Genomic DNA, 26,647 nt, shown 5'->3' with positions numbered 1-26,647 from the left:
TGGGAGACCCTTTCCTCCCCTTGGCAAGGTGCCACCAGCCCTGCCAGGTCACTGAGCACCCATCCTGGTGTCTGATTCCCCAAGGATGCTGCTCAGCAACTCTGCCACTGGGGGACAGTGACCACCCCCATGTCCCCATCAGCCTCATCTCCCAGGGAAAACCTGAGGAGACCAACACAGCTCAGCGCTTTGAGCCTCCTCAGGACCCCCAAACCCCCCCCAAACCTCCCCAAACCCCTTCCTCCTCCACCACAGCCTGATGGCTCTGCCTTTGCTGGGATGGATCCTGCAGGGAGCAAAGGGAAGAGCCATGGTCAACCCTCTCCTGTCCCTTTTTGCCACCTCTGCTGCCAGAGGAGCTTTGGCTCTCAGAAACCTCCCTGGTTTATGATGGGGGGGAGGGGGGAGCAGTGCCCTCCCCTGCTATCCCTGCCCATCTAATCTCTGTCTGCCTGCACTCAGCTTGTGTCAATATTTTGACAGCAAGCACAGAGGAGTTTGTGTCCTTTCTCTGGTGAAGTGACAGAGCTATTAATACCTCTGGTAATGAGCTCCAAGGAGAAATAGCTTTTAAGAAACCAGGCTGGATCCTGGGAAAGACTGGTGGGAGCCCAGCCTTATCCCAACCAAGGTTTTCCTGGTCCCCTTTGGGCACCGACCACGCTTCCTGATGCTCCTGCTGTTGCTTTGCCTGGGGGAATAACCCCACTTCAGGATTTGGGGGTCATTTGGATGTCACAGCCCCCGTGGTCTGACCTCATATTCCCCCTCTGACCTCATCCCAGGGCTTTGTTAAACCTCATCCAGCTGCAAGGAAGGAGTTAGTGCCTTCCCACCTGCACCTCTGAGGTTGGGGGAGGCTTCCCCATGGGAAGAAGGAGGGAGGTGGGGACCAACTTGCCCCATGGCTTTATCCCCCTGGATTGCCCCAAGCCCACCAAGGATGTTCCCAGCCACATCCCAGCACCTGGTGGCACTGAGCAGAATTGGGGTTTGGGGGGAATTCCTCAGGGAATTCCTGTCCCCAGAGCTCTGGCTGGTGTTTAAACCCAACCCCGAGGACATTTTGGTCTCCTTGGCACCACAGCCAGGTGCACAGAGCTTCTCACCTGGAAAAAGAAAGAATTCCCTGGCAGGAATCAAGCCCAGGACCCTTCTTCTGGGCTTGTTCCTCACTGAGGACAGGGAGGACAGAAGGGGGGTGCAGCCAGCCCCAAAGGAAGCTTTCCAGAACCCCAAAATCTGTGGTACCCAGCTGGGTCACACAAGCCTGGCAGAAGGGGCAGGCTGGGGGACATCTTCATCCCCGAGGGCTCAAGAAAGCACCAGGAGCTTCCTCAGACCCCAGCTCCATCCTTCACTGTCAGTAAAGGCTGAGCCCCTGTCCTGCAGCCCTCAGGAGCCCCCAGCCTGGCACATCCCTTTGCAAGAAAGCCAAATTCATCACCTCCAGACCTGAACCAAGCCAGGGAGAGCTTCCCCTGGTGCTGTCTCAGCAGAAATCTGCCCTGGGGAGTTGATCCCCAGCTCTTGGCTTTGCTGGAGCCAGGCAGCCCATCAGCCTGTGCTCAGTTGTCACTCAACAGACTCAGAAGGTCAGAGCCCATTTGGGAGGTTGAGGTTTATTTGTAACACGAGCCTGTGAGAAACACTCTCGGACAGAGCTCCTGGAGGGACACAGGGAGGAATATCAAGGGCTTGAGGAACTTTCTAGGGCTGGCTGAGGTGGGGTTTGGCCAGAAAAGGGGCTGCAGCCACCCCTCTACACCGAGGGGGCAAAGCCAACCCGGTTGTTGGCCATGTCAAAGATGGTGTAATATTCCTTGAGGAAGACATCACCAAAGATCCAGAGTGGCTGCCCGTTCTGGGAAGGCAGGTAGGTGGCCTCAACCCCAACTGTGCAGTAGCCTTGGCTCTGTCAAAGGGGAAAAAAAAGGGAGTCGAGAGCCTCAGCAGAACACCAGGACCCTGGCAGCTGGGAGCTGCCCAGAAGGGTGGGGAGGGCATCATTGCCAGGTCAAGAAACACCAAATCCTTTGCTGAGCCTCAAGGACTCAGCAGGATGAGGCTGTTCAGCCCATACATACGTTCAAGATGTAGGTGGATGGGTAGAGGGGGAGAGGTACCCCACTGATGATGAAGGTGATGGTGGGCAAGTTCTGGACATTATTGCAGTCGACTGCATACTGAGGAGAGAGAAAGAAGAAGAGATTATGGCTGGCCCAGGACCCACTGTGAGAGCAGAGATCCCCCTGGATGTGTGGGGACACCCACTTCATCCCCTGCCAGGGCCACATCCCCCTGCACAACCACCTCCTGGAGATGCCACCAGAGTTCTGTGGGACTTGGTCAAAGCCCTGGGTTCCAGCTGCTCGCTGCCCACTTCCAGAGCATCCCCCAGACTTACCCCATAGCTGGTCAGCTGGGCCCCCACAGCCTGCAGGAAGCTTGCCATGTATTCCTGGGGCACTGTCAGCAGGGATGTCCCCGTGTCCACGATGGCTTGGCAGCCCTGCCTGCACCAGCCTGTTGGTGACTGCCCAATGGCAAACCTGGGAGGAGAACATCATCATTTTAGCTGCCACTCAACCTGCCTCTCAGCTGGATCTGTAAGTCTGGGATTGGAAAATCATGGAATGGTTTGGGTTGGAAGGGACCTCAAGGGTCATTCAGTGCCACCCTCTCACCTCTCACCAGCCCAGGTTGCTCCAAGCCCCATCCAACCTCTCCTTCAACACTTCCAGGTGCTCACCACCCTCACACCAAGGAATTTTTTCCCAATGTCCCACCTTGATCTCCCCTCTTCCAGCTCAGGGATGCTCTGAAATGCAGTGCCTACCCCCTGCCTGGAGCCCACTCCTCCTCCACTGGTTTCAGCTTCATCTGGAGGGCAGCTGGAACAGCACACGGATCATTCCCATCAGCTGGAGACACAACTCACCCATCAACTGGGACCTGCCAGTAGAGCTCCTGGGTCACTGGTGCCCAAACAACGTCCCCACGGAAGAGCTGAGGGTCAGTTCCTCCCAGGATGAGCTCTCCCCCGTACTCATAGGTGGGTTGGCTGCAAAGAAACCACAGAATTCCAGCAAATTCCAAGTGAACCGGGGGGGCTGGAGAGGGACAAATTCACGAGGGAGCTGCGTGGGGACAGGCAGAGGGACACCCCAGGAGGTGGCCCCAGCAGATTTTTGTTACCGAGAGAAGTAGAAGCTGAAGATGGGCTCAGAGAGCTGGTCCTGCTGCAGCATGTTCTGCAGGGGGGTGGGGGTCCCTCCCACTGCCAGGGAGGGATAGGCCATTCCCAGGATCCCATCAAACTCGGCGTAGTAGAAGGGTTGGGTTGGTTCATTCTCACTGAGCCCAAACTCCTGGCTTGTAACCCTGATGCTCTGGATCTGGAAGGAAAAGGGAGAACCAGGACAGGCTGAGGGAGTGGACAAAGCCAAAGCCCCAAAGGTCCCTGCAAGGTCACAGCTGGGGAAAACACAGGATAGAATCAGTTGGGTTGGAAAATTCAAGGTCATTGGTTCCAACCATTCCCCCAGTGCTGCCCCCCCACCCCATGCCCCTCATCCCCACATCTCCAGGGCTCTGAAACCCCTCCAGTGATGCTGGGGACTCCAGCCCTGCCCTGGGCAGCCTGGGCCAGGCCCTGACAACCCTTTCCAGGGAGAAATTCTTCCCCAGCTCCAACCTAAACCTCCCCTGGCACAACTTGAGGCCAAAAGTTCCTCTCGTCCCATCCCTTGTTCCTTGGGAGCAGAGCCTGACCCCCCCTGGCTCCAACTCAGGGAGCTGTAGAGGCTCAACACCTCCAGCTCCTTCAGCTTCTCCTTGAGCCATCCCAAGGCAGCTGGGAAAATTGTCAGGAATTGGGTTAAAACAAAGCAAAAACCTCCCTGGGTCAGTGCCAGTGCCAATAACCCCTTCACAGCTGCTCTGCCCATCCCAGGCCTTGGTTTGCCCAAGTTTTGTCTCCCTGGGACATGAGATCTGCCCTGAAGATGTCCCCAGGCTCCTTCCACCAGTGCTGGGGACAGGGTACCCATGAGGATGGGGATGTGGATGGAGATGATGGAGATGGAGATGATGGAGATGATGGAGATGGAGATGATGGAGATGGAAATGATAGAGATGGAAATGATAGAGATGGAGGAGATGGAGATGGAGATGGAGATGGAGATGGAGATGGAGATGGAGACGGAGATGATGGAGATGGAGATGATGGAGATGATGGAGATGGAGATGATGGAGATGATGGAGATGGAGATGATGGAGATGGAAATGATAGAGATGGAAATGATAGAGATGGAGGAGATGGAGATGGAGATGGAGATGGAGACGGAGATGATGGAGATGGAGATGATGGAGATGGAGATGATGGAGATGATGGAGACGGAGACGGAGACGGAGACGGAGATGGAGATGGAGATGGAGGTGGAGATGGAGGGGATTTGGACTCACCCTGAGTGTGTCATAGCCCAGCAGCACAGTCAGGGTGCCACTGCCATAGGAGAGGGTGAAGGACTGACCAGTGCTGATGAAGGTGGAAGACTCTTGGGGGTTGAATTTCTGGTGGTTGACTGCAGGGGAGAGAAGGGGAGTCAGGGTGATGGGGGGAGGGTCAGGGTGATGGGGAGAGGGTCAGGGTGATGGGGAGGGGGCTCAGGGTGATGGGGAGGAGGCTCAGGGTGATGGGGAGGGAGTCAGGGTGATGGGGAGGGGGTCAGGGTGATGGGGAGGGGGTCAGGGTGATGGGGAGGGGGTCAGGATGATGGGGAGGAGGCTCAGGGTGATGGGGAGGGGACTCAGGGTGATGGTGGTGAGGGTCAGGGTGATGGGGGGGTTCAGGGTGATGGGGAGGGTACTCAGGGTGATGGGGAGGGGGTCAGGGTGATGGGAAGGGGACTCAGGGTGATGGGGAGGGGACTCAGGGTGATGGGGAGGGGACTCAGGGTGGTGTGGGGGGGCTCAGGATGATGGGGAGGAGGCTCAGGATGATGGGGAGGGGACAGGGTGATGGGGAGGGGGCTCAGGGTGATGGGGAGGGGGCTCAGGGTGATGGGGAGGGGGTCAGGATGATGGGGAGGGGGTCAGGATGATGGGGAGGAGGCTCAGGATGATGGGGAGGGGACAGGGTGATGGGGAGGGGGTCAGGGTGATTGGGGGGGTTCAGGGTGATGGGGCACTCACAGCATGCTGGTGTCTGGCAGTAGTTGGAGGGAACCCAGAGGTTGGAGGAACCCGTGTCAAAGAGCACCAAGAAGTTTTGGGGGGGGTCCCCAATGCTGATCTCCCCAAAGTAGGAAGCCTGCAGAGAAGAGATGGAGCAGCTCCATGAGCCCAGCACCAGTATTCCCAGTGCCTTGCTGGGTGCTGGGGAATGCCAGGCTCACTCTTCCACCTGCAAAATGAGCAGGAAAGAACTGGAAAAAAAAACCCTCCCCAAAGCTGCAACATCAAATATTTAATATCAAATATTTATTTCTATGCCTCCTATAGCAAAGCAACACTTTTCATAGGAGGGTCTGGGGTTGGGGAGGGGGGAGAAAATTTTTCCAAAGTCAAAAACAGAAGGTTAAAAAGAGTGGGGAAGGAGCAATCTCTCACTCCTGGAGGCTCAGGATGACTCTGGCAGCTGGGAAGGAGGAAGGAAAGGGGAGGTGATGGAACAGGGGACCGTGGGGTACTCACATCCATGTGGCTGGTTATGGGCTCAAACACCACGTAGTTCTCAGTGGTTTTGTATTTCTGGCCTGGCTCAGGCTTCATTTTCTTCAGGTACTGCTCCAGCACTCCTGCCTCTCTCATTTTCTCCCGGATAGACTTGGCTTTCTTCAGTTTGACTCTGTACAGGGGGGAAAACCAAACCAAAACCCCAAACCCCAGATCGGGAGAAGGTTTGGGATTTTCCAGGTTCTTTTGAGCCCTGCTCTGCTGGGATTCCTCTGCTCAGCTGCCCTGAGAGCAGGGGTCAGCCTGGCTGGGGACCAGCACGGTCCCTGGAGGTGCTGGAGCCTGGTTTGGTTTGTTCAGCATCCTCAGGGCAGCAGTGGTGCAGCCCGTGGAGGTCCCAGCTGCAGCTTTTCCACCTTTTCCCCATTCCTCCTTTTCCCCACTCACCTCACCAGTCCCTCCGAGAGCTGGAGACACAACAGGGCCAGGAGAAACCACTTCATGGTGCAGGAATTGCTCCCCATCTTCTCTGGGAGAAGGTGGCAGCAGATGGGCTGAGCTGCCCAGCCTTGGGGTTTTATACCCAGAATCAATTCCCCCCCCTTCCCTTCCCCTCCCTTATCCATTTTCCATTACCACACCCCGGGCAACCCTTGAGTTTCAAGGGTTTCTTTGTCTTTTGGGCCACGAGGAATTTTTTGGAGGAGTTTGTGTCCTTTGCCAGGTGCTCAGGTGAGAACAGAGCAGCACAGGGCTTGGAGAGAGAGCAAAGATCAAAGTGCTGCCACCTGATAAGGACCCAACTCTTATCACAGCCAGGAGAGGAGTGACCCAAAACGTCACCATCCCCCTGTGCTGGGTGTTATCTTCTGCTCCTCAAAACCTTTTCCCAAAACAAAAGGAGCTGCTGGCTCTTGGCACTGGGCTGGAAACACCTCAGGGCTTTTGTCTGCTGGGACTCGCTGGCCTGGAGGAGGGATCCCAGGAAAAAAGTTTTTCCAGGTCAGGCTGCAAGGAGGTGGAGGTGGCTGCTCTGCTCCTCCTGTGCCAAGGGCTTGGGGAGCCCAAGTTTCTCCTCCTGCTTTCTTGGAGGTGTTTGCCAGGGCTCACCTGATTTCTGGGCCATCCTTCTGGGCTGAAGATCATCTGGTTGTCCTTCTCTGCATCTTCTTCTTCTCTGTCCTTCTCTGCATCTTTGGGCCCCTCAGCTCAGGAAGGAGATTGAGGTGCTGGAGCAGGTCCAGAGAAGAGCAAGGAGGCTGGGAAGGGATCCAGCACAAGTCCTGTGAGGAAGGGCTGAGGGAGCTGGGGGTGTTGAGGCTGGAGAAGAGGAGGCTCAGGGGAGACCTCATCACTCTCTCCAACTCCCTGAAAGGAGGTTGGAGAGTTGGGATGATCCCAACGGGATGAGGTTCAACATTCCAAGTGTGCCCAGGTAGCCAAGAATCCCAATGGAATCCTGGATGAGGAAGAGTGTGGCCAGCAGGCCCAGGGAAGGGATTCTGCCCCTGGGGAGGTCACAGCTTGAGTCCTGTGTCCAGTTCTGGGCCCCGAAATTCAGGAAGAAGATGGAGGCCCAAAGGAGGTGAAGGGATCCAACAGAATTCCTGTGAGGAAGGGCTGAGGGAGCTGGGGGTGTTGAGGCTGGAGAAGAGGAGGCTCAGGGGAGACCTCATCACTCTCTCCAACTCCCTGAAAGGAGGTTGGAGCCAGGGGGGGGTTGGGCTCTTTTCCCAGGCAACTCTCAGCAAGACAAGAGGGCACAAGAGGTCTCAAGTTGTGCCAGGGGAGGTTTAGGTTGGACATGAGAAAGAATTTCTTTCTGGAGAGGGTGCTCAGCCATTGGAATGGGCTGCCCAGGGAAGGGGTGGATTCTCCATCCCTGGAGATATTTCCAAAGAGCCTGGATGTGGCACTCAGTGCCATGGGCTGGGAACCACGGGGGGAGTGGAGCAAGGGTTGGACTTGATGAGCTCTGAGGTCCCTTCCAACCCAGCCAATTCTATGATTCTATCTTTCTCTCTGTCCCTCTCTGCATCTTCTTCTGCTCTGTCCTCCACTTCTTCCCCTGCTCTGTCCTTCTCTGCATCTTCCTCTTTTCTGCCTCTTCACCTTCTCTGTCCTCCCCTTCCTCACCTTCTCTGCCCTTCACTTCTTCATCCACTCCTTCCATCTCCACCTCCCCATCAGCCTCCCCCCTCCTTCATCCCCCTCTCCTCCAGATGGGTCCCCCCTGTTGGACACCTCAATCCTGCTTTCTGCTTTCATTTTGGACAGAAATCACAGATTATTTTTTTTTTAATTTTTTTTTTCCATTTTTATTGTTTTAATTCCGTGGAACAAGTGATTTCCTCTCCATCCTGTGTTCAAAGGCAGGAGCTGTGCCCCCCCCTGCATGGGGACATTGATTTAAGGCCAGTGTCACCCACTGCCTCCTCACACCAACCCAGAAACTCAGGAAATTCCTTGTTTGCTTTTTTTCCCCTATGGAAAAAAAAAAAAAAAAAAAAAAAAAAAAAAAAAAAAAAAAAAAAAGAGAGAGAGAGAAAAAAGAACCACAAACACAGACCTCCCCAAACTGCCAACAAACCCCTCACCAGCCCAAAACATTTTTGTTTGACAGCCCAAATATTTTCTCTTAAGCGGACCAAAATATTTGGGGTCAGCACCTAAATATTTCCCTAGCGAAGAGACCAAAACATTTGGGGTTATATCCTTTATCCTGGCCCAAACCAGGACATATCCTCAACCTTTTTGGAGCAAATGGACCAAAATATTTTCAGTGAGGGCTTCAGTGTTTTCCAGACTCCCTCCCATCAGCAGGGAATTCCCTCTTTCCATCATCCCAACACCACTTTGAGTCCCTGGGGGACACCCTGTGTCCTTTGCTGGCTGCTGAGATGATAATAAAGCAATTATTTTGTTTGCTAGCAGGGCTGATAGGAAGATCAACTTATTAAGATTGGATAAAAAAAAAAAAAAAAGCAAATTTGGGCTGAAAGCAAAGAGCAGTTTATCAAAATGTCAATAGAGGGAAGGTTATCTGCCCCAGGCCCCATGGGCACATAAAAGGAACAGGAATAAAAGGAATATAGGAATAAAAGGCAAAGGAATAAGGTGCCCTCTGCAGCACACCCAAAACACCAAAGCTCCTTTTGGCACTTCTTGACCCAAAGTCAAGCAGCACTGGTTTGCCAGGGCAGGAATTTTAAGGGGAAAGAAGGGTGGGTGGGTTCTCCCAGCAGAGATCCCCAGGTGGAGCAGGACCCAGCCTGAACCCCCCTGCCCCACTGTAGGATTTCTGGGGTTTTTCTTCTCCTGGGCTTTCAGGTTCTTTTCCAGGTCACTGCAATCACTCAGCCCACAGGAACTCAGCTCCCAGATAAATTTGGCTCCTTTTGCATCCCACCCCCACCCCAATCCCTTCCTGCCCACAGAGGGGCAGAGCCAGCAATGGGGCTGAACCAGGAGAAGCAGTGTCCTGGCCACCAGAGCAGCTTCAATCCATCCAGAGGGCTTAAGCACCTTCCAAGGAAGCCAAAAATTCCTGTTAAGCCAAAGGGTTTTGCAGAGCTGGGCACCATCTCCCAGCAGCTGGGAATTTTGCAGGGATGGAAATGGGATTTAAAGGGAGATCCAGGATTCCTTCTGGACCAAACCCATCTCCTGCCTGCAGACACCACCCCTGGAGCCAGCAGGGCACAGAAACCTTTTCAGAGCCATCACCATGAATTTCCTCATCAGCTCCAGGCTCTGCTCTACAAAAGCAGGGAAGTGACTGCTGCCAACTCCAGGATTATTTCCCACCCTGGTTCCTGTTCCTTTTCACACAAGCTGAGTCCTTTTTACCTCAACACAGAACTTCCTAAACACGAAAAATGGGAATGCCAGGAGCTTTCCTTAAAGCCTCTTCCCTCTCACAAGCACCACGAGAGCTCAAACCCTTCCTTGAAGATGCCAAATCCCATCTGAGCCACCACTCTCCTCCCTTAAACACTCCTGCTCTATGTGATTAAATTAAAATAACTTTATACACGTTGCCTGGAGCACAACTGCTCTCTGCTTGGGTTCCCCAGCCAAGAAAAGCTCTTGGTGGGAGCCACCATGGTCCAGCTGTGTCTGAAGCAGCTGCATTTATGCCCTGCACACAGCCCCTCTGCTCCGTGCTGCACAAACTGGTTTGAAGGTTTTTTATTTCCAAAACAGAGGTTACAGCACACAGACAACCAGCTTCCAGCCTGGGAAAATAAATATTCCTCCCTTCCTAGGCAGCCATGAGAACAGCTCCTGAAATAACCAGCCAGGCTTCTAGGTATGACATTTAAATACTCAAAACAAGGTGAGGATCAACCACTTCAGGGGGATTTTTATTTTTTTTTTTTCTTGCAGGCAGTTTCCCAAATGACCCCCAGCCCCTCTCTGAGCTCAGGCTCAAAGCCCAGGAGCTCTGCATCCCCTCCTTACACACCCCAAGGTGCTCCCCACCTCCCACCATGGGCCAAATCCAGGAGATCTTCCCACCATACTAAGGAATATCCTGAAAACTCCAAGACAGGCTCTTCCCGAGCACTTTGCAAAAATCTATATAAAAAAAATAAATCAAGCTACCTTTCCAAGCACTTTGCAAACATCTATAAAAAAAAAAATAGCATGCTATCAAAATCATGCTAAAAAGATAAATAAAAAATTGTCTTTCCCTGGGATGGGATGGAAAGAATAACACAGGGTTTATCCTCAGCTCTTTTAGCTCCTCTGTTTCCCTTCCAGTTCTTCCCTCCAGCATTTTGGGAAGTCATGGAGTGATCCTGGAAGAAAGAAATGCAGGAAAGAAAGAATAACACAGGGTTTATCCTCAGCTCTTTTAGCTCCTCTGTTTCCCTTCCAGTTCTTCCCTCCAGCATTTTGGGAAGTCATGGAGTGATCCTGGAAGAAAGAAATGCAGGGGTTGGGTTGGGTTGGGAGGACAAAGCACACCAAGGCAAATTCACTTTTTGGGGGGGGCAGAAGTGGCCCCAGGTGCTGTTCTTGGGTCCATTCCTGCTGGGGAAGAGTTTGCAAGGGGGATTTTGAGAAGCCAAGGAATTAAACTGTGCAAGTTAGCACACGAGCTGCTCCCCTTTGCTGGAGAGGTTGGAAAAACAGGAGAATCAACACTTTGCAGAGGGTGACAGCAGAGAAGCCATGGAAAGGCCCCAAGCCATGGAAAGGCACAAGCAGGAGTGAAGCTCCATGGTGTTCAAGGTTGGCAAAAGCTCCTGGTTCCCACCAGCCCCCCAAAAATCCACCTCCCCAAAGCATTATCTTAAATTACCCAGAGAGGCAAGGAAAATGCAGACTGAGAGCCAAGCAACCCCCACTTCTCAGGCAATTCCAGCTGAACTTCTTGCAGCTTTTGGTTTCTGGGCCTCCCTGAAGAAATGTTGCCATTTCCATTTGAAATAAAAAGCTTGGAAATTTGAAAATTGTTTCTCTTGCACCAAGCACAAAAGGCAGGAACACCACGGGATCATCAGCATATTCCATTTATTCTGTATCCATTTGTAGTGCACATCACCTGAAGACATGAGCACTCTTCACACCCCATGAGATGGAAAGAGGGACTGGACAGCCAGGAAAATAACCTGAAAAAGCAATCACCCAGCAAAACCAATCCCTCTGCTCAATCCCTCGGTGGCCACAGCCCTGAAGCACCTTTGTTTTTATTGATTTTTGTTGGTTTTTTAATTCTGCCACATCAGAAATGTTGAGTATCAAAGACAGCAGCACAAGTAACAACAAGGGGAATCGCATGGGAGGGGAGCTGGAGATAACACAGATGCATCTGAGCCTTTCAACTGGAAAAATCACACTCACTTATGGAAGAAAACCAAATTAGATCCCTTCTTTAAAATGAGTTTTTTCCATTCCCTGGCCTGTAATTGCCAACTTCAAAGCTCTCAGGATTTCTACTGATGTGTTCACCTTTGGTTCTGTTCCTGACAGGAATCCAAACCTGTTCTGCCACCTGTGCACAGCATTTCAAGATGAGCCAAGTTTGGGGGCAAGACAAACTTCCCAGAAAGACTGATGGCAGCCCTCCCAGAAGCTGAATTGAGGCAATGAATTCATTAATGATCACTCATTAATGGCATTTCACAGTCAAGATAATCACCAGAGAGGGCTGAGCAGCATCACACAGAGGGAAAAAGATTTTGGAGGGGGGAAAAATGGCTGAGAGAACAGATTGCTGTAATAGCAAGGCTTGGTTTGGTTTTTCTGCCAGTGAACAGCATGGCTTGGTTAATAAAAACAACCACAGTGCAGTAACAACACATTCAGAGTCTTTTTTGCAGAAATATTGAGCCTTCAAACCTTGCTGTCCAGCCCTCTCTGTTGCCATCCTCTCCCTGTAAGGCAGCTACAGCTCACAGATATTCAAACCTCCTTCCCTGGAGGAAAAGCAGGCACAGAAAACAGGTCACAAGAAAGGAAAAAAACCAACAAACAAATCAAATAAAAAAACCTCACCCACAATAACAGACAAGTGAGCAGCAGGAGAAGCTATATTGCTACCAACAGGCTCTTAGGAAGGGGAAAAGATCTCTTTATGCATTCACCAGGAAGAAACACCAAGGGAATAATTCTCATTGATGAACCCCAGATTCAAACAAGAACCCCTGGAAAAGGTTAAGGCAGCCAAACCCTCTCTGCAGAGCACTCAGCTCATCCCCTGAACTTCAAAAGTTCTGTCTTAAAAGGACAGAGACAGCAAAGATGCAACACAGCAAAGCAGAGGAGCCACCAGCTCTCACCTCAAGCTCCCAACCCTTTCCCAGGGCAGCTTCGTTTTGCTGCCTAAACCTTTTATTTTATTTTTTTTTTCCCCCCAGAACCAAAGTTTCAGCAAATGCAATCATTGACTGAGCACAGCTCCTTTTCCCAAGTTACTGATTCACCCAGCTCACTGACTCCAGAGCAGCTCTCAAACATCCATGTGCTCATTTTTTCCCTCCAGGTCACCCGTGTGGCATCAGCTGGATGCACAGAAGCCTGGATGAATCCATCTGAACTCCAAACTAGATCCAGGGATGCAGCCCCAGAGGGTGAAGTGTTTTCCTGCACGGAAGGGCTCAGCATTAGGGGGGGAAATTCCATGGTTGGGGGGCTCACTGGGTATCCCTGGTGCAGTTTCCCATCCAAGTGGGCACTTGTTTTCCAGTCTGCATCCCTTGGGAAAGTCCCACAGCTTCACGAGGTGCCAGAAGATCCCACACCTTGCACCAACTCCATTTCCAACCCAAAGGAAACAGAGATTTCAGAGACTCATCCTGCCTGCCCACCACCCAAATCCAAGCACCAAAGGAAGGAGAAAATCCCAAGAACTTCCAACCCCATCCTGGTTTCTCCTCCGTCTCCAGGGTGGCCACTAGAGGAAGCTGTGACACTGCTGTGACACCGGGAGAAATCCAAACCTGGGACACTTCTGCTCCCAAGAAATAACCACCTCAGGGCTCAAACCATGACCCTGGTCTTTCCATTGCACCTCCTGCCAGCTGCAAAATTAAATCTCAAAACCTTCTCAAAGCTTCCTGGCTGCTTCACCCAGACATGGCTCTCGTCAAGTTTTCCAGAAAAAAAAAAAAAAGTGCAAAAAACATCACCAGGACATTGAACCCAAGGCTCAGCCTGAAAGCCAGGGATGACCCCAGCTTTCCTGCCTGGAGTTTCCCAGTTCCTTGCTTAACCATTAAACAATGAGCTCTCATCAGCTTTTCTTTCCCAAAGCTGCCCCAAAGCACAGCAGCCCCACGGCCACCAGGGAGGACACAGGGGGACAAAAAGCAGAGGACAGTGGAGCAAGGAACCTGCCAGCTCCTTCTGCACTAAAAGCAGGAGACGTGGCCAGCATGGGCTCTATGTTTTCTCATCTTGAAGGTCATGGAAGTTCTTCTTGGAACTTGGAACCCTCTGCTATAAATGGGGCAGGAGATGTCACCAGGGAGCAGCAGCCACGGATCTGCCACGACTGCCCAGCTGTCTCCTTGTCACTGCTGCTCCCCATGTCCTCAGGATGAAGGAAAGCAACAGATCCCCCCAAAAGGGAAAGGGAGGCACAAGTTGGGAAAGGGAGGCACAAGTTGGGAAAGGGAGGCACAAGTTGGGAAAGGGAGGCACAAGTTGGGAAAGGGAGGCACAAGTTGGGAAAGGGAGGCTCAAGTTGGGCAAAGCAGCTTGTCTGGGGGAGGTGGAAATCATGAGCAGTTCCAAAGATCTGGATCAGCTTTCCCAAAGCAAACTCAGAGGCACCTAAATGGGATGGATGGATGGATGGATGGATGGATGGATGGATGGATGGATGGATGGCAGCCTAACTGGGCTCACTGGGAGCCCAACCTTCCCACCAGTCTGCTCTCCTGGAGCTCATCCCAGCCTCATCCCACCCAGCAGGGCCCCAGGGAGCACCCAAAAAGCAGCCCCAGGCTTCATCTGTTTCCTCCCAAGACAGGAGGTGCCACCCCACAGCACCTCCAGTTGCATTTAACCAACCCGGAAACCTCCAGAGAGGGTGGGAAAAGGCCCTGACCTCTTCCTCCATCTAAATGCAAAACATTTCACTTTTTTGCTCCCCTTCCAGGCCATGAGAATTTTGCATTTCTCAGCTCAGGCAGTGGAAAAGCAGATGGATAGGGAGCCACTGCTCTGTGCTGCCAGTGCTGTCCCAGAAGGTGACACTTACACCTTAGAAACTCTTTATTTAAATAGTTTATTTAAAGCTTAACACAGTTAACTTATATATATATATATTATCTATATCTATAAACAATCTACAATTTCTCTCACTTCCCTAAATGAAAGCTAGATTCAGGGGGATGCATGTCTTTTTTTTTTTTTTTTTTTTTTTTCTTTTTCCTTCAAATAAATTTATTTGGTATCCGTAGAAAAATAGATTACTTGGGTTTCAGTTATAGATCACACAAGGCTTGGGGTGGAGAACGAAAGATAAGCACAAGGACTTAAAAAAAAAAAAGAAAAAAACCAGTGAATTTAAGCACTTTGAATTTCTAGTGCAACAGCAAGCCAAGAAATCCACACCCTGCCAACAGGGGCATTGCATTACTCACACTGTTATCACTTCTTCTGAAGTGCATGGCACATGTCCTTGCTCCCCAAAGGGTGACATTTCCAAAGGACATTTACAGCACCCAAAAAAAAAAAAAAAAAAAAAAACACCAAAAAAAAAAAAAAAAAAAAAAAAAAAAGCCTGAGCTTTAAAACTCTGGAAATCAAGTTTCCAGCCCTCAGCAGGCTGAAGCTGGGGGCTGGGGTTCTCTCCTCACTCACACCAGAGGGTCACTGACTTGGACACCAGAAAACATTGGGGACAAGAGGACAGGAAGGTTTTTGGCACTGTTCCCTGCACTGGGAAACCTTGCAGAGCCCCAACTCAACTCCTGTCTTGGGGAGGAAAATGAAGAACACAGAGAGAAGAAAGGGGGGAGTCCAGAGGAACCCAGAGCACTTCTGGCTCATGGAAACAAAGGCAAGGAATAAGCCAGGGTGGGATGGAGCTGCAGGGGGTCACTGTGCTGAGAGGGCTGGGGGAACATCCTGCAGCAGGAGGGGAGCAGAGACCTCACACAGGGGCTGCCAGCTCAGCTTAGACTCAGCCCTGCTATCAAGAGAAAACCAAAATCCACATCAAAGGCCACAGATTTTCCCCAGGAGCTGAAATTCAGCCCTTTGGAAACAAACTGCACATTGACTCCTAACACTGATCAAATATTTCTCATGGATCCAGCCAGGCACAGGGGTTTAGGCAATGACTTTGACTCCAAGCTTGGCTGCCTGGCAGCTCTGCTCACACTTCCACATCTCCCAGACCATTTCCCACCCCCTCTGAGACACTCACTCACAGTTAAAAAGATTTTTGGTTCACAACTGCTCTTTTCCTCGACTGCAGCTCAGCAAAAACCACCAACTTCTTCTGAGATCTCTTCTCCAGACAGAAGGAGTGAGGTGCAGAGAGTGCATGGTTCACTTTGGCACAGGTTTTGGCAATTGTCACTGGGATCCAAAAGAATTTTTCATAAATAAAGATGTAAACATAGAAATAAATCGAGAACGCTTCTGAACAGCCACCAAAAAAACCCCAAAAAAACAAAAAAAAAACTTAAAAATCAAAACTGGGTAGGGTACAACTGAAGTTTTCTCTGACAAACCTCATCTCTCTCTTAGATGTGGTCTTGCCCTCTTCTTTTAAAGCAGAGGCTCTTCAGGAAATGAGGTTTATGGGTTCACAGTGCCTGTGCCCCCCAGCTGTCTGCCCCCCTCTATTAGAAATTTCTAGAGTTGCCCAATTTAAACTGAATCTCAGAAAGGGACAGAAGAAGCATTAAATGCTTCTACATGCTCCAAGAAATCAGGCAACAGCACAGAGGGAGAAAGGAGTGAGCTGAGGGGGAAAAGACCACAGGGTGAGCTCCTGCATCACCAGGGACCAGCAAAACCACACGGGAAAAACCCAATTTAGGAGCAGCCCCAGCCTCAGAGCTCACAAGGCATGAAATCCACAGGACACAGGCTTGGTTTGCAGTGGAGCTCCAAAAGCAACTCAAGTTTGGGCAACATGCTCCTGCCCTGCCCTGCAGCCAGGCTCTTGGCACGGGGCACAGAGCTGCCAGGCAATCAAGAAGAGGGAACCAGACCAGAGGTTGTATCCACGCTCTTGCTGGCACCTTTCAGCAGAAATTTAAACCTTCAAAACAGCATCACCAAACATCTCACGAGGCTTTCAAACCAAACTACCCAGGAGAGACAGAGAGGGGAGGACAGACTGACAGACTAGCCTTAACATCAGCTGGAGGAGCCATCCCATGACACCACGAAACGGGGGAAACGGGGAAGCAGAAGGCAATGGTGAACACGAGTCACAGCAACGCAGGGAAAGGGCAGGTACTGAAGCCACAGCACAGTGCTGGCACTTGGCCTTGTCCCTCAGAGGGGCAGGTCAGTGCTGTTGTGTCGAGTTTTCCTGGAAGTCCCATCATCCCTTGGCAGGGCCCTTTGCAAACTGGACATGGCCGCTGTCTTTTTGAGGTCGATGACGGCGTAGGAGTCCGTCCGGCGGGTTTGGTGGGTGGCAGGAGGTGGGACCTGAGGGACTGCCAGGTTTTGATGTTCCTTGTGTGGCTCAGCCTCCAGTTCCACCTGGATGTAGTTGAGTTGTCGAGGCTGCTCCGGGCAGGGCCGGGGGAAGTCAAAGCTGAAGACACTGGGCATGCAGCCACGGCGAGGTTTGGGCAGGAAGCCCCCGCGCCGCTGGCTGCTGCCCCCGTGCAGGGCGGTTTTCTCTGAGTTGACGTAGTTCTGCAGGGGATCTTCTTCACCAGCCTCGGAGTAACCACTGGGGGAAGGTGTCAGCACGTCCTCAGTGTCCTCCTGGCCGTGCTGCAGGGGCTGGCACTCCCACACCGGGGGCAGGGAGGGCAAATTCTCATAGTGCAGCAGAGCCGTCCTGCGGTGCGAGCAGCCGTGCAAAGCCTTGTCCTCCCGGGGGAGTTTCAAACGGCCACCCCGGCAGAGAGAGGAGGTGCTGGGGGGCAGCAAGCCATTGAGGTTCTCATAGACACATTGGGGTGAAGGACAGTCCTCCTGGCAGTCGTTGTTGTTGTTGTTGGGGGGGCAGAAGGGCGCCCTGCTCTCCAGGTGGTGCCGACAGATGCGTTTGGGACCTAAGACGAACTTAACCTCCCCGGGCTGCAGAAAAACCTGGGGGTTGCGGTCTTCGAGGGAGCAGCTGTGGTTCCTAGGGGGGAAAGGAGGGTGGACTTCAGGCAAGGAGTGCATACAGTGTCTGCCCCTCAGCTCCTGATCACCATTGGCCGTGTTGACGTAGGTGTGGGACTGCAAGGAGAGAAGCAGAGGGAGAGTGAAAGGAGAAGAGAGGAGAGGGAAGCAGCTGCCGGCAGCTGAGAAACATCCAAGGGGGGGATGGATGTTCCCATCCCCCAGCAGGGATGGAGGATTCTGTGGTGGCTGATGAAGCAGGAGGAGATGAAAGAATTTCTGAGGTTGAAAAGGGAAGGAAAAGACAAAAAAAGCCTTTTTGGGGTTTGCGGGCTGAAGGAGAGACAAAAAGGATTTCAGCTGCAGAAGATGCAGGTGGCACCAAAAGAAAAGCAAAGCCACTTGTAAAATATATCCTTGAGTAGCTTACATGGACACTCAGGTAACAGTTGAGACAGGCTGGATTTTGTAGGGAAAAATCTTAAAATCTAAAACTGAGAGCAAAGAGCTGAGCATCAGAAATGAAAACAAAAAGAGTGTGAACTTGGGTGTGCATCTGCACAGGAGTTTGGGGGTTGCAGCAGCAGCTGCCAGATAAGGCAACATGACTCAGGCTCACAAGCTAAGTGCTGCTGTTAAATAATTGCCATGCAAATACTCGTGGATCAAGGAAGCCAACTCAGTCAGCCTTGACAGAGCATCTGTTCTAGTGAAGCACCAGAGAGCAGAAGTCTCCAAGAGCAAAATGAAGCAAAAGAGAGAAAAAAGCTGACAAGCTACAGGGATCCCCTGAGCTTTGCTGGAGCCAGAGAAAGCCAGAATTGCCCAGGACTGCAAGCAAAACAAGCTGCTTGTTCATTGCTTGCAAACAGAATTTAGGACACCCAGGTTTACCTGCTCATCAGCCCCAAGAAGGGCATGAGTGGAGTCTTCCCCCACAGAGGAATGCCTCAGGCTGCTCACAGAGGGGTGGTGGGCTGCTGAGTAGGACAGGCTTTCTCCAGGGAAGCTGTGAAATCCATTGGGAAATCCTGGGACAGTGTACCCCAGACCTGGGGGAGAATCAGGACAGATAAATATTAGAGCACTCTTTTGGTACCAAATCGAGCTGACTTCAGTTTCCCTCTTAGCTGCTCTCTGTAAGTCAGAATCAGCCTGGTTGGGGAAGATCCTGACCAGGAAGCACCCAGCCCAACCACAAGGGCTGAGCCCTCTGGTTTGAATGGATTTAAGTCACTCCTGACAGAGACAGGAATTGAGCAAACCCAAATTCTTCCAGCTGTGGTTTCCTCTGGGAACCCCCCCCCTGCTTCTTGTAGGGTGCTGCTTGGAAAAAAGGCCACTTGGCAGCTGCCCAGGTGGAAGCCAACTGAAGGGTGACAACTCAGGGGACTGTTTGGAGGGCTTTTTATTGCTGTTTCCTTGGCAACAAAACACCACCTCGCAGAGCAGGGGGCCCTAAAAATAAACACCCTGCACGGGGCACACGTGGATGTAAATCACAGCACACGGGAGAGGTCCAGGGGCTCCAAAGGGCAAATCCCAAGGAATTGCAGACATCCCCCAAGTTCTCTGTGTCCCTCCCTCCTCTCCCCAGCCAGGACTCTTACTGTTGGGTGCCTGGGGGGTCTGGGATTGCTCCTGCTGAGTGGGGTGACTGCTCCTGGTGATGACAACAGGCTCTTCCACCACGTTGATGCTGTTACACTGCATCAGGTCCTGAAGCAGATTAAAGATTTCCTCTGCTCTGGAACACTTGAAGGCAAAAATCCCTGCAAGGTGGTGAAGAGGAAGGTCAGAAAAGCAAGAAAGCAATCCTGCTGTAGTTAAGGGTGTGTGGTGTTCTCCTGGAATGAACAGAGAGTTCTGATTTTTTCTGCTGTGTTTAACCCCTGCAACCCAGAGGCAAAGGAAAACCAACAGCTCAGATTGTTGCCTCAACAAAAAGACAATGCCATGGCTGCCAGCTGACCAAACAGTGCAAGAAACCACTTCTTTTTATCCCAGGAAAACCAGTGAGCACCCCAGTTTTCTTCAGACAATCCCACACAAGCAGAGGTGTGGAAGGGACAGGAAAACCAGTCCTGTTTCACCTCCATTTTATCTCACTGAGCACCCACTTCAGTTCCATTGACCAGGGGAAAGTCTACCCAGTGCCTACTGAAGCTGAACTGGGCCCCATGTGAGGGAGGGACAAGAAAATCACATTTCCAAGATGCAGGGAATTAAACAGTGTCTCCCCAAACCTGAGCTGGTGTGTGCAGCATGAGCCAATCCCAGGCAGCACACACACAATATGCACCAAAGCCATAGCAACAAGGACAGCATGGCAACAGCTGCTACCCCAAAGAACAGGGTTTTAAACATTCTGGCCCAAAAGAAAAAAAAAAAAAAATAGCTCTCTCTACTTTATGGATAGTGGGGAGCAGCATCAGGAAAGAGTGCTCTAAATAAAATTAACAATGCAGAATAAAATCCTACAGGGAAGGGAGGAAACTCATCAAAACAAACCCTCCCTCTCAGTTTTGTCTGCTCTCAGACTGATGAGTAAGTATGTGCCTGCTAAAAATTTGGTAATAAATGAAGGGCAAATGGCTCTGCTTGATCCCCACAAACCTGGACAGAAAGAAACCCAAAACACACCCAAAATTCCACTCAGTGCTCTGCATCCTGCAAAAGGCAGGAACTGCAGAGGAGCAATTCCCATCACTGGGCATCTCCTGACTCCAGAAGAGGAAAACCCCACTGACATAAATATTAAAACAGAGCAGAGAGCACCACAGTGCTTTGCAGTCACTGAACAGTCCTGCCCAGCCCTTTTGGACACGAAGGAGTTTACAAACATGTTAATAGAATGAGGAAACAAACTTTTTTCTTTTCTTTTTTTTTTTTTCTTTGTCTTTTCCCGGGGCTGCAGATGCCAAGAAAATGTTCAGCTCTTTAAAAGCAAGAGAGACAGACTGGTAAAGGAACTAAGAGGCACCATTGTAAAGCAGGAGCCTTATTCCCAGCACTGCTGATGACTTGGCACGTCCTGCTGGGTGACTCACTTCCCTTCTCCAGCACAACATCTCATGCAGAGAATCAGTAAAACGTAAAAACTCTTTTTCCCTCTACATTAGAAATTGCTGCCAGACAGAAGATGTAGAAGTAGCACTAAGTGAGGCAGAGAGAATGCCCTGAGAAAAACAAAACGTGTCCAAACAACTGTTGCTGCTGACGTGTGTTTGGCAGCTCTGGGGAATAAAAGAACCCAAAGAGGGACCTGCAGGAAGGTGCAAGTGATGCCCTGATGCCCTTTTGCTTTAGCCCCAGGGTTAAAAGGTGCTTAACAAAGCTTCAGCACTTTCTAGCTCCTAAGGAAATAAACCCAGCAACCCCTCCTGCCATCACTGTTCATTTTGGTACCAAAGGTCAGAGCTGACAGCACAGCTCACATCCTCCCTGACATGAAATCTGCCCCTTCCAATGCTCAAGCCTCCTTCCCCAGTCACTTCCTGAGCACTGATGCACCAGGAAAATGAGACCATTAGATTGATGCCCCTGAGCCACGATGTTGGCCTCACCAGTGTTTTAACCAGGGGTGTTCTATCCATACACAAGCTCCACTGTTTTGGGGGCAAGAGAGGCTGCAGAAAGAACCTGTTGACTCATGGCATCCTGGGCTGGCTCAGGAACAGCGTGGCCAGCAGGTCCAGGGAAGGGATTCTGCCCCTGTGCTCAGCCCTGGGGAGGCCACAGCTTGAGTCCTGTGTCCAGTTCTGGGCCCCTCAGCTCAGGAAGGAGATTGAGGTGCTGGAGCAGGTCCAGAGAAGAGCAAGGAGGCTGGGAAGGGATCCAGCACAAGTCCTGTGAGGAAGGGCTGAGGGAGCTGGGGTTGTTGAGGCTGGAGAAGAGGAGGCTCAGGGGAGACCTCATCACTCTCTCCAACTCCCTGAAAGGAGGTTGGAGCCAGGGGGGGGTTGGGTTCTTTTCCCAGGCAACTCTCAGCAAGACAAGAGGGCACAAGAGGTCTCAAGTTGTGCCAGGGGAGGTTTAAGTTGGACATTAGAAAGAATTTCTTTCTGGAGAGGGTGCTCAGACACTGGAATGGGCTGCCCAGGGAAGGGGTGGATTCTCCATCCCTGGAGATATTTCCAAAGAGCCTGGATGTGGCACTCAGTGCCATGGGCTGGGAACCACGGGGGGAGTGGAGCAAGGGTTGGACTTGATGAGCTCTGAGGTCCCTTCCAACCCAGTCCATTCTATGATTCTATGGTTCTACAATCAGCTGATTCCAGCTGGCTGGGGACAGAAACCTCAGTGTTCCTCCCTCCAGGGAGCTCCAGACTCACCCTGCCCTGTCTGGCAGCGCCGGCCGCTCTCGAAGGAGAAGAGGTTGGAGTCGTAGCCGTAGCGGCGCAGGCAGAGGAAGGGCCACCTGACAGCATCTCTCTTCTGAGTGTGCAAGATCAGCTCTGTCTGTGTCAGCTCCATCACCCCAGATCCCAGCTCGTTGCCTTCATCATCCACGTTTGTCACCTGCAGAGGCCAGGGAGGAAACTCAGGGCGTTGGGATGGAGCTGAGCCCGCCCGGCAGGATCCCGGGGATTCTCCCTTCCAAGCTCCCCAGATGGGTTTTTTTTTTTTTTTCTCAGCTGAGAGCATGAATTCCTGGCTGGCAGAAGGGCAGTTCAGCAACTGCTTGGCAGTTCAGCTGCTGTGTCTCAGGCACTGGAACACAGCCCTGAGCAATAAAAGGTTTTTTCTCTCCACTTCCCCATTTCCTTGCTCGGCTGAACCTCAGCGCAGAGAAAATCCCTACTGCAAAATCCAGATTTGCAGCAAGGTGGGAAAAAAAAAAAAAAACAACCCAAACCCAGCAAAGCAAAACAGTAACTTATTTGCAAATCTTATCAAGCAACAGACTTCTCTGCAGAGCAGAGCTTTTCTTCCCTTTCAGGCCTGGAGTCCAAGCCATTTGCTAATAGCTGATGCTGTCCCAGACTCCCTGGTGGGGCTGAATCCTTACCTTAAATTTGGTGGGATGGTTGTCTGGGATGCTGTCCCTGCACAGACAACTGCAGCAGCTCCCCATGATGTCAGAACAAGAGGTAATCCCTGGGCAGAGGGCACAGAACACAGGACAAATCATCTCTTTGCAGCCTTCATCTTCCTCAACCCCCCTGCACGTGGCCCAGTGTGGGTCTGGATCTCAGACCCTTCAACCTGTGCCTTGATTAGTGACCACCATAAATATGAGGCTAATTAAGAAGAGCTTCCTTACCATTAGGCAACTGTTGGATTTTTTTTTTTGGAGGAGTGAGAAGAAATTCTCACTACTGTTCCTCTGTCTCCTTCAGGATTTCATGGCAATCAGGTGCCAGAATCACCCAAAACACAAGGGAAATGGTCCCATCTTCCACCTGACAAGAAAAATACAATTAAACACATTAAAAAAAAAAACAGAGTAGATGAAAAAGCAGAGGAGGGAAGGCTATAAGTGAAGTTCCCTTCAAATATCACAAGGCAGGCAGGTGCATTTTGTATTTTTAAATTAATTACCTGCATTTACATTACCACAGAAAACAGTTCTGCACAGATCACCCCTGAAACTTCTGAAAAAAGTCTGCAGCTCAAAAAAAAAAAAAAAAACCTGAAAATAAGAGGTATTTTACTTCTTGGCTTTGGGATCCTACACAGGAATGGGGTTTATCAGAATATTTAATGGCTGTGAGGAAAGGAGGAATCCCAAGATCCCTTCACTTGAAGGAGGGGCTCAGAGAACCAGAAGCCTTTAAAGCTTTGGGCTACAAAAGGCCAGAAAACATAAAAACTGAGCTGTCTGAGCCTGAAGAATTCCCTGCCAGTTCCTAACCTGGCCAAGTCCCCTCAGGAGGGGAATTCTTCCCTTAGAACAAGCTGGCACAAATCAAACCAGCTGCCAGGTGCTTTCTTGCTCATCCCTGCCACCCCCAGCAGCAAGAACCCCCCAGAGCCCCTGCTCACACAACATCCTGCTCAAGCCACTCTGTTTTCCTGGGCTCAGGATGGATTTACTCCCTGCTGACCTTACATCAGGCTCTGATCAATAATTCAGCAACAGAACCCTCCCTGCTTCATCTCATCTGGTCACCAGGGGCCTTGTCCTCTGCTGTCTCTGCCCTCCCATTCCCAGCTCATCAATTCCCTCAGTAAAAAAATTAAAAATAAAAAAAACACCCTGTGGAAAACACCTTAGCTTTGCCCCCTCCTTCTTCTTCATCCCTCTCTCCCTCTGGTGCTCCCTCCACCCACCTCTGCTCAACCTGGGAAGGGGTCAGAGTGCAGTGTGTTGCCTATCCTGAAGTTGTCACAGCCAGAAGGAAACAAAAACAGAGAAAAAAAACCCCAAAAAACACCACTATGAGCTCCCTGGACACTCCCTTGGTGCTTCCCACACTCCTCACTGTTAAATATTCCACTGGGATCCCTTCCATGGAGCCACCAAAGCTCTCAAGCCTCCCATCTCCTGCTCAGCTCCCCCCAAATCCACCTTTCCCATGGCTGGTTACTAGTTAAGCACCTTAACTAGTCCCACCAAACACTCCTGGACCTCTGGACACTTCCCTACCAGCAAGACCCTGGGGCTCCTCACCCCAAAAGTCCCCCCCAACCCTCCTTGTCCCAGCTTCCCCACCTCCCCCTGGACCCTAAACCCTGGCAGCCCCCCCTGGCCCCATCTCCAGACCCCAAACTCACCTCTTGGCTCCTTGGTTCTCTTCCCAAACTCTCTGAGCTCTTCCAGAGGTTCCCAGCCTGCAGCAGAGCCCTCATCACCTCTCCAGGCTCCTCCATTCCATCCTCCTAAACCTGCCACTGGGAAAAAAAAAAGGGATCCAGCTGATCCCAAAGGAGCAGGGCAGCAGCTGGAGCCACCCTGAAGGGACACAGGGACTGGGAACTGGGATGGGAACAGCCCCAGGGCTGGCACGGGAGGCACTGATGGGACCCACCAGGGGGGGGTGCAGGGGGGAAGCCCAAGGGGTGAGAGGGGGAATAAAGAGGATGGAGGGGGGGAAAGAGGGGATGGAGGGGGGGAAAGAGGGGATGGAGGGGGGGAAAGAGGGGATGGAGGGGGGAGAAAGGGGGTGGAAGAAGAAAAAGATATGGAGAAGGGAAGAAAGGGGATGGAAGGCAGAAAAGGGGATGGAGGGGGGGAAAAAGGGGATGGAGGGGGGGAAAGAGGGGATGGAGGGGGGGAAAAGGGGGTGGAGGGGGGGAAAAGGGGGTGGAGGGGGGGAAAAGGGGGTGGAGGGGGGGAAAAGGGGGTGGAGGGGGGGAAAAGGGGATGGAGGGGGAGGAAAAAGGGGGTGGAGGGGGAAAAAAGGGGGTGGAGGGGGGGGAAGGGGATGGAGGGGGGGGAAGGGGATGGAGGGGGGAAAAAGGGGGTGGAGGGGGGAAAAAGGGGGTGGAGGGGGGAAAAAGGGGGTGGAGGGGGGGAAAAGGGGATGGAGGGGGGGAAAAGGGGATGGAGGGGGGGAAAAGGGGATGGAGGGGTGGAAAAGGGGATGGAGGGGGGAGAAAGGGGATGGAAGAAGAAAAAGGGATGGAGAAGGGAAGAAAGGGGATGGAAGGCAGAAAAGGGGATGGAGGGGGGGAAAAAAAGGGGTGGAGTGGGGGAAAAAGGGGATGGAGGGGGGGAAAAAGGGGATGGAGGGGGGGAAAAGGGGATGGAGGGGGGGAAAAGGGGATGGAGGGGGGGAAAAGGGGATGGAGGGGGGGAAAAGGGGATGGAGGGGGAAAAAAGGGGATGGAGGGGGAAAAAAGGGGATGGAGGGGAAAAAAGGGGATGGAGGGGAAAAAAGGGGATGGAGGGGAAAAAAGGGGATGGAGAAGGGAAGGGTATGGAGGGGGGGAAAAAGGAGATGGAGGGGGGAGAAAGGGTATGGAGAGGGAATAAGGGGATGAAGGGAGGGAAAAGGGGATGGAGGGAGGGAAAAGGGGATGGAGGGGGAAAAAAGGGGATGGAGGGGGAGGAAAAAGGGGATGAAGAGGGGAAAAGGGGATGGAGGGGGGGAAGGGTATGGAGGGGGGGAAAAAGGAGATGGAGGGGGGAGAAAGGGTATGGAGAGGGAATAAGGGGATGGAGGGGGAGGGAAAAGGGGATGAAGAGGGGGGAAAGGGGATGGAAGGGGGCAAGAAGGGGATAGAGGGGGGAGAAAGGGGATGGAAGAGGAAAAAGGGATGGAGAAGGGAAGAAAGGGGATGGAAGGCAGAAGGGGGGATGGAAGGGGGGAAGAGGGGAATAGGAGAAGGAATGAGGGGATGGAAGGGGGAGAAAGGGAATGGAAGGGGGAATAAGGGGATGGAGAGGGGAGAAAGGGGATGAAGGAGGGGAAAAAGGGAGCAGAGGGAGGGAATAAGGGGATGGAAGGGGGAGAAATGGGGTGGAAAACGGGACAAAGGGGATGGAAGGGGGGGGGAAATGGGATGGAAAGGGGAAATAGGGGGATGGAAGGGGGAGAAGGGTCTGGAGGGGGGGTCAGGGCCCCGCACAGGGCCGGGGCCTTGAGGGGGGATTCCCGGGGGAGGAGAAGGGACACCAGGGGACAGAGGGAAGGGAGGCAGGGAGCAGTGCGGCCAGCGGGGGCCGCGGGGCGGTTCCGGTGCTGCGGGAAGAGGCCCTGGAGCGGGTCAGTACCTGAAGCGCTGCCCGGAGCCGCCGGCCGAGAGCCGATACCCAGAACCCCCGCTCGCCAACCGGGCCCCCGGCCCGGCCCTTGCCCGGCCCACCGGGTCCGGGTTCGGGCTGGGGCTCGGGGACCGGCTGCTGATCGAACCCCGCCAGCACCGCGTCCTCCGGAGCGAACCGGACCGGACCGGGCCCGCCGGGAGCAACGAGTCCGCCGGTCGCTGGCTAGAGCGGCTCAGGCTGGGAGGACCTGGACGTGACCCGTGGCCGCCGCCAGGGGGCGCGCTGGGGCCGCTGCGCCACGATGAGGGGGCGTGGCCATGGGAAGTGGGCGTGGTCAGTGGAAGGGGGCGTGGTTGGGGGGGGGGGGGGGGGGGGCACAGATCGATGTTTTGGGGGGTCCCGGGGGGAACCTGGGGGGGGCTGTGGGGCAGCCGAGGGCTCAGGGGGCCAGAGGGGCAGTGGGATTTATTGGGGGTTCGATGGATGGGGGTCTGGGGGGGGGCAATGGAGGGAGATTGGGGGGGGGGGCTGGGGTGGGGGTGGCTT

The 26,647-nt window shown here is 52.5% G+C and overlaps 2 protein-coding genes and 1 long non-coding RNA gene across 9 annotated transcripts; 1 reads left to right on the top strand and 2 right to left on the bottom strand.

Moving 5' to 3' along the window:
* Nucleotides 1-1,603: 1,603 nt before the first annotated feature.
* Nucleotides 1,604-6,843, bottom strand: PGC (progastricsin). Of its 2 annotated transcripts, none has more exons than XM_071768513.1 (9): nt 6,790-6,843; nt 5,698-5,851; nt 5,197-5,314; nt 4,468-4,586; nt 3,199-3,398; nt 2,942-3,064; nt 2,408-2,552; nt 2,088-2,186; nt 1,604-1,915 (listed from the first exon to the last, which is right to left on the bottom strand). In XM_071768513.1, exons 2-9 carry the CDS (start codon nt 5,812-5,814, stop codon nt 1,763-1,765), a joined length of 1,074 nt encoding a protein of 357 aa, XP_071624614.1. In that variant the 5' UTR covers nt 5,815-5,851; nt 6,790-6,843; the 3' UTR covers nt 1,604-1,762. The 2 variants fall into 2 exon arrangements, with proteins under 2 accessions (XP_071624614.1, XP_071624613.1); XM_071768512.1 differs by lacking the exon at nt 6,790-6,843 and adding an exon at nt 6,127-6,275.
* Nucleotides 1,736-13,977, top strand: LOC139807485 (uncharacterized). 2 transcript variants are annotated; one of them, XR_011730569.1, is made up of 4 exons: nt 1,736-1,876; nt 2,810-3,055; nt 11,662-13,775; nt 13,877-13,977. It is a non-coding gene; the product is annotated as an uncharacterized lncRNA (long non-coding RNA). The 2 variants fall into 2 exon arrangements; XR_011730570.1 differs by lacking the exons at nt 11,662-13,775; nt 13,877-13,977 and adding an exon at nt 5,217-5,295.
* On the bottom strand, nt 10,565-26,360 carry FRS3 (fibroblast growth factor receptor substrate 3). Of its 5 annotated transcripts, none has more exons than XR_011730565.1 (9): nt 26,108-26,360; nt 24,166-24,282; nt 22,712-22,850; nt 22,457-22,545; nt 21,780-21,966; nt 19,056-19,217; nt 18,340-18,497; nt 14,781-17,562; nt 10,565-12,107 (listed from the first exon to the last, which is right to left on the bottom strand). XR_011730565.1 is itself a non-coding variant. In XM_071768509.1 (8 exons), exons 4-8 carry the CDS (start codon nt 22,520-22,522, stop codon nt 16,654-16,656), a joined length of 1,482 nt encoding a protein of 493 aa, XP_071624610.1. In that variant the 5' UTR covers nt 22,523-22,545; nt 22,712-22,850; nt 24,166-24,282; nt 26,108-26,360; the 3' UTR covers nt 14,404-16,653. The 5 variants fall into 5 exon arrangements, 3 of the variants coding, with proteins under 3 accessions (XP_071624610.1, XP_071624612.1, XP_071624611.1); XR_011730567.1 differs by having other exon boundaries at nt 15,569-17,562; XM_071768509.1 differs by lacking the exon at nt 10,565-12,107 and having other exon boundaries at nt 14,404-17,562.
* Between the last annotated feature and the right edge of the window lie 287 nt (nt 26,361-26,647).

Source organism: Heliangelus exortis, chromosome 25 (assembly GCF_036169615.1).
Source record: "Heliangelus exortis chromosome 25, bHelExo1.hap1, whole genome shotgun sequence".
Taxonomy (NCBI): Eukaryota; Metazoa; Chordata; class Aves; order Apodiformes; family Trochilidae; genus Heliangelus; species Heliangelus exortis.
The sequence above is the reverse complement of the archived record's forward strand: the minus strand, read 5'-3'. Positions and strand labels throughout refer to the sequence as shown.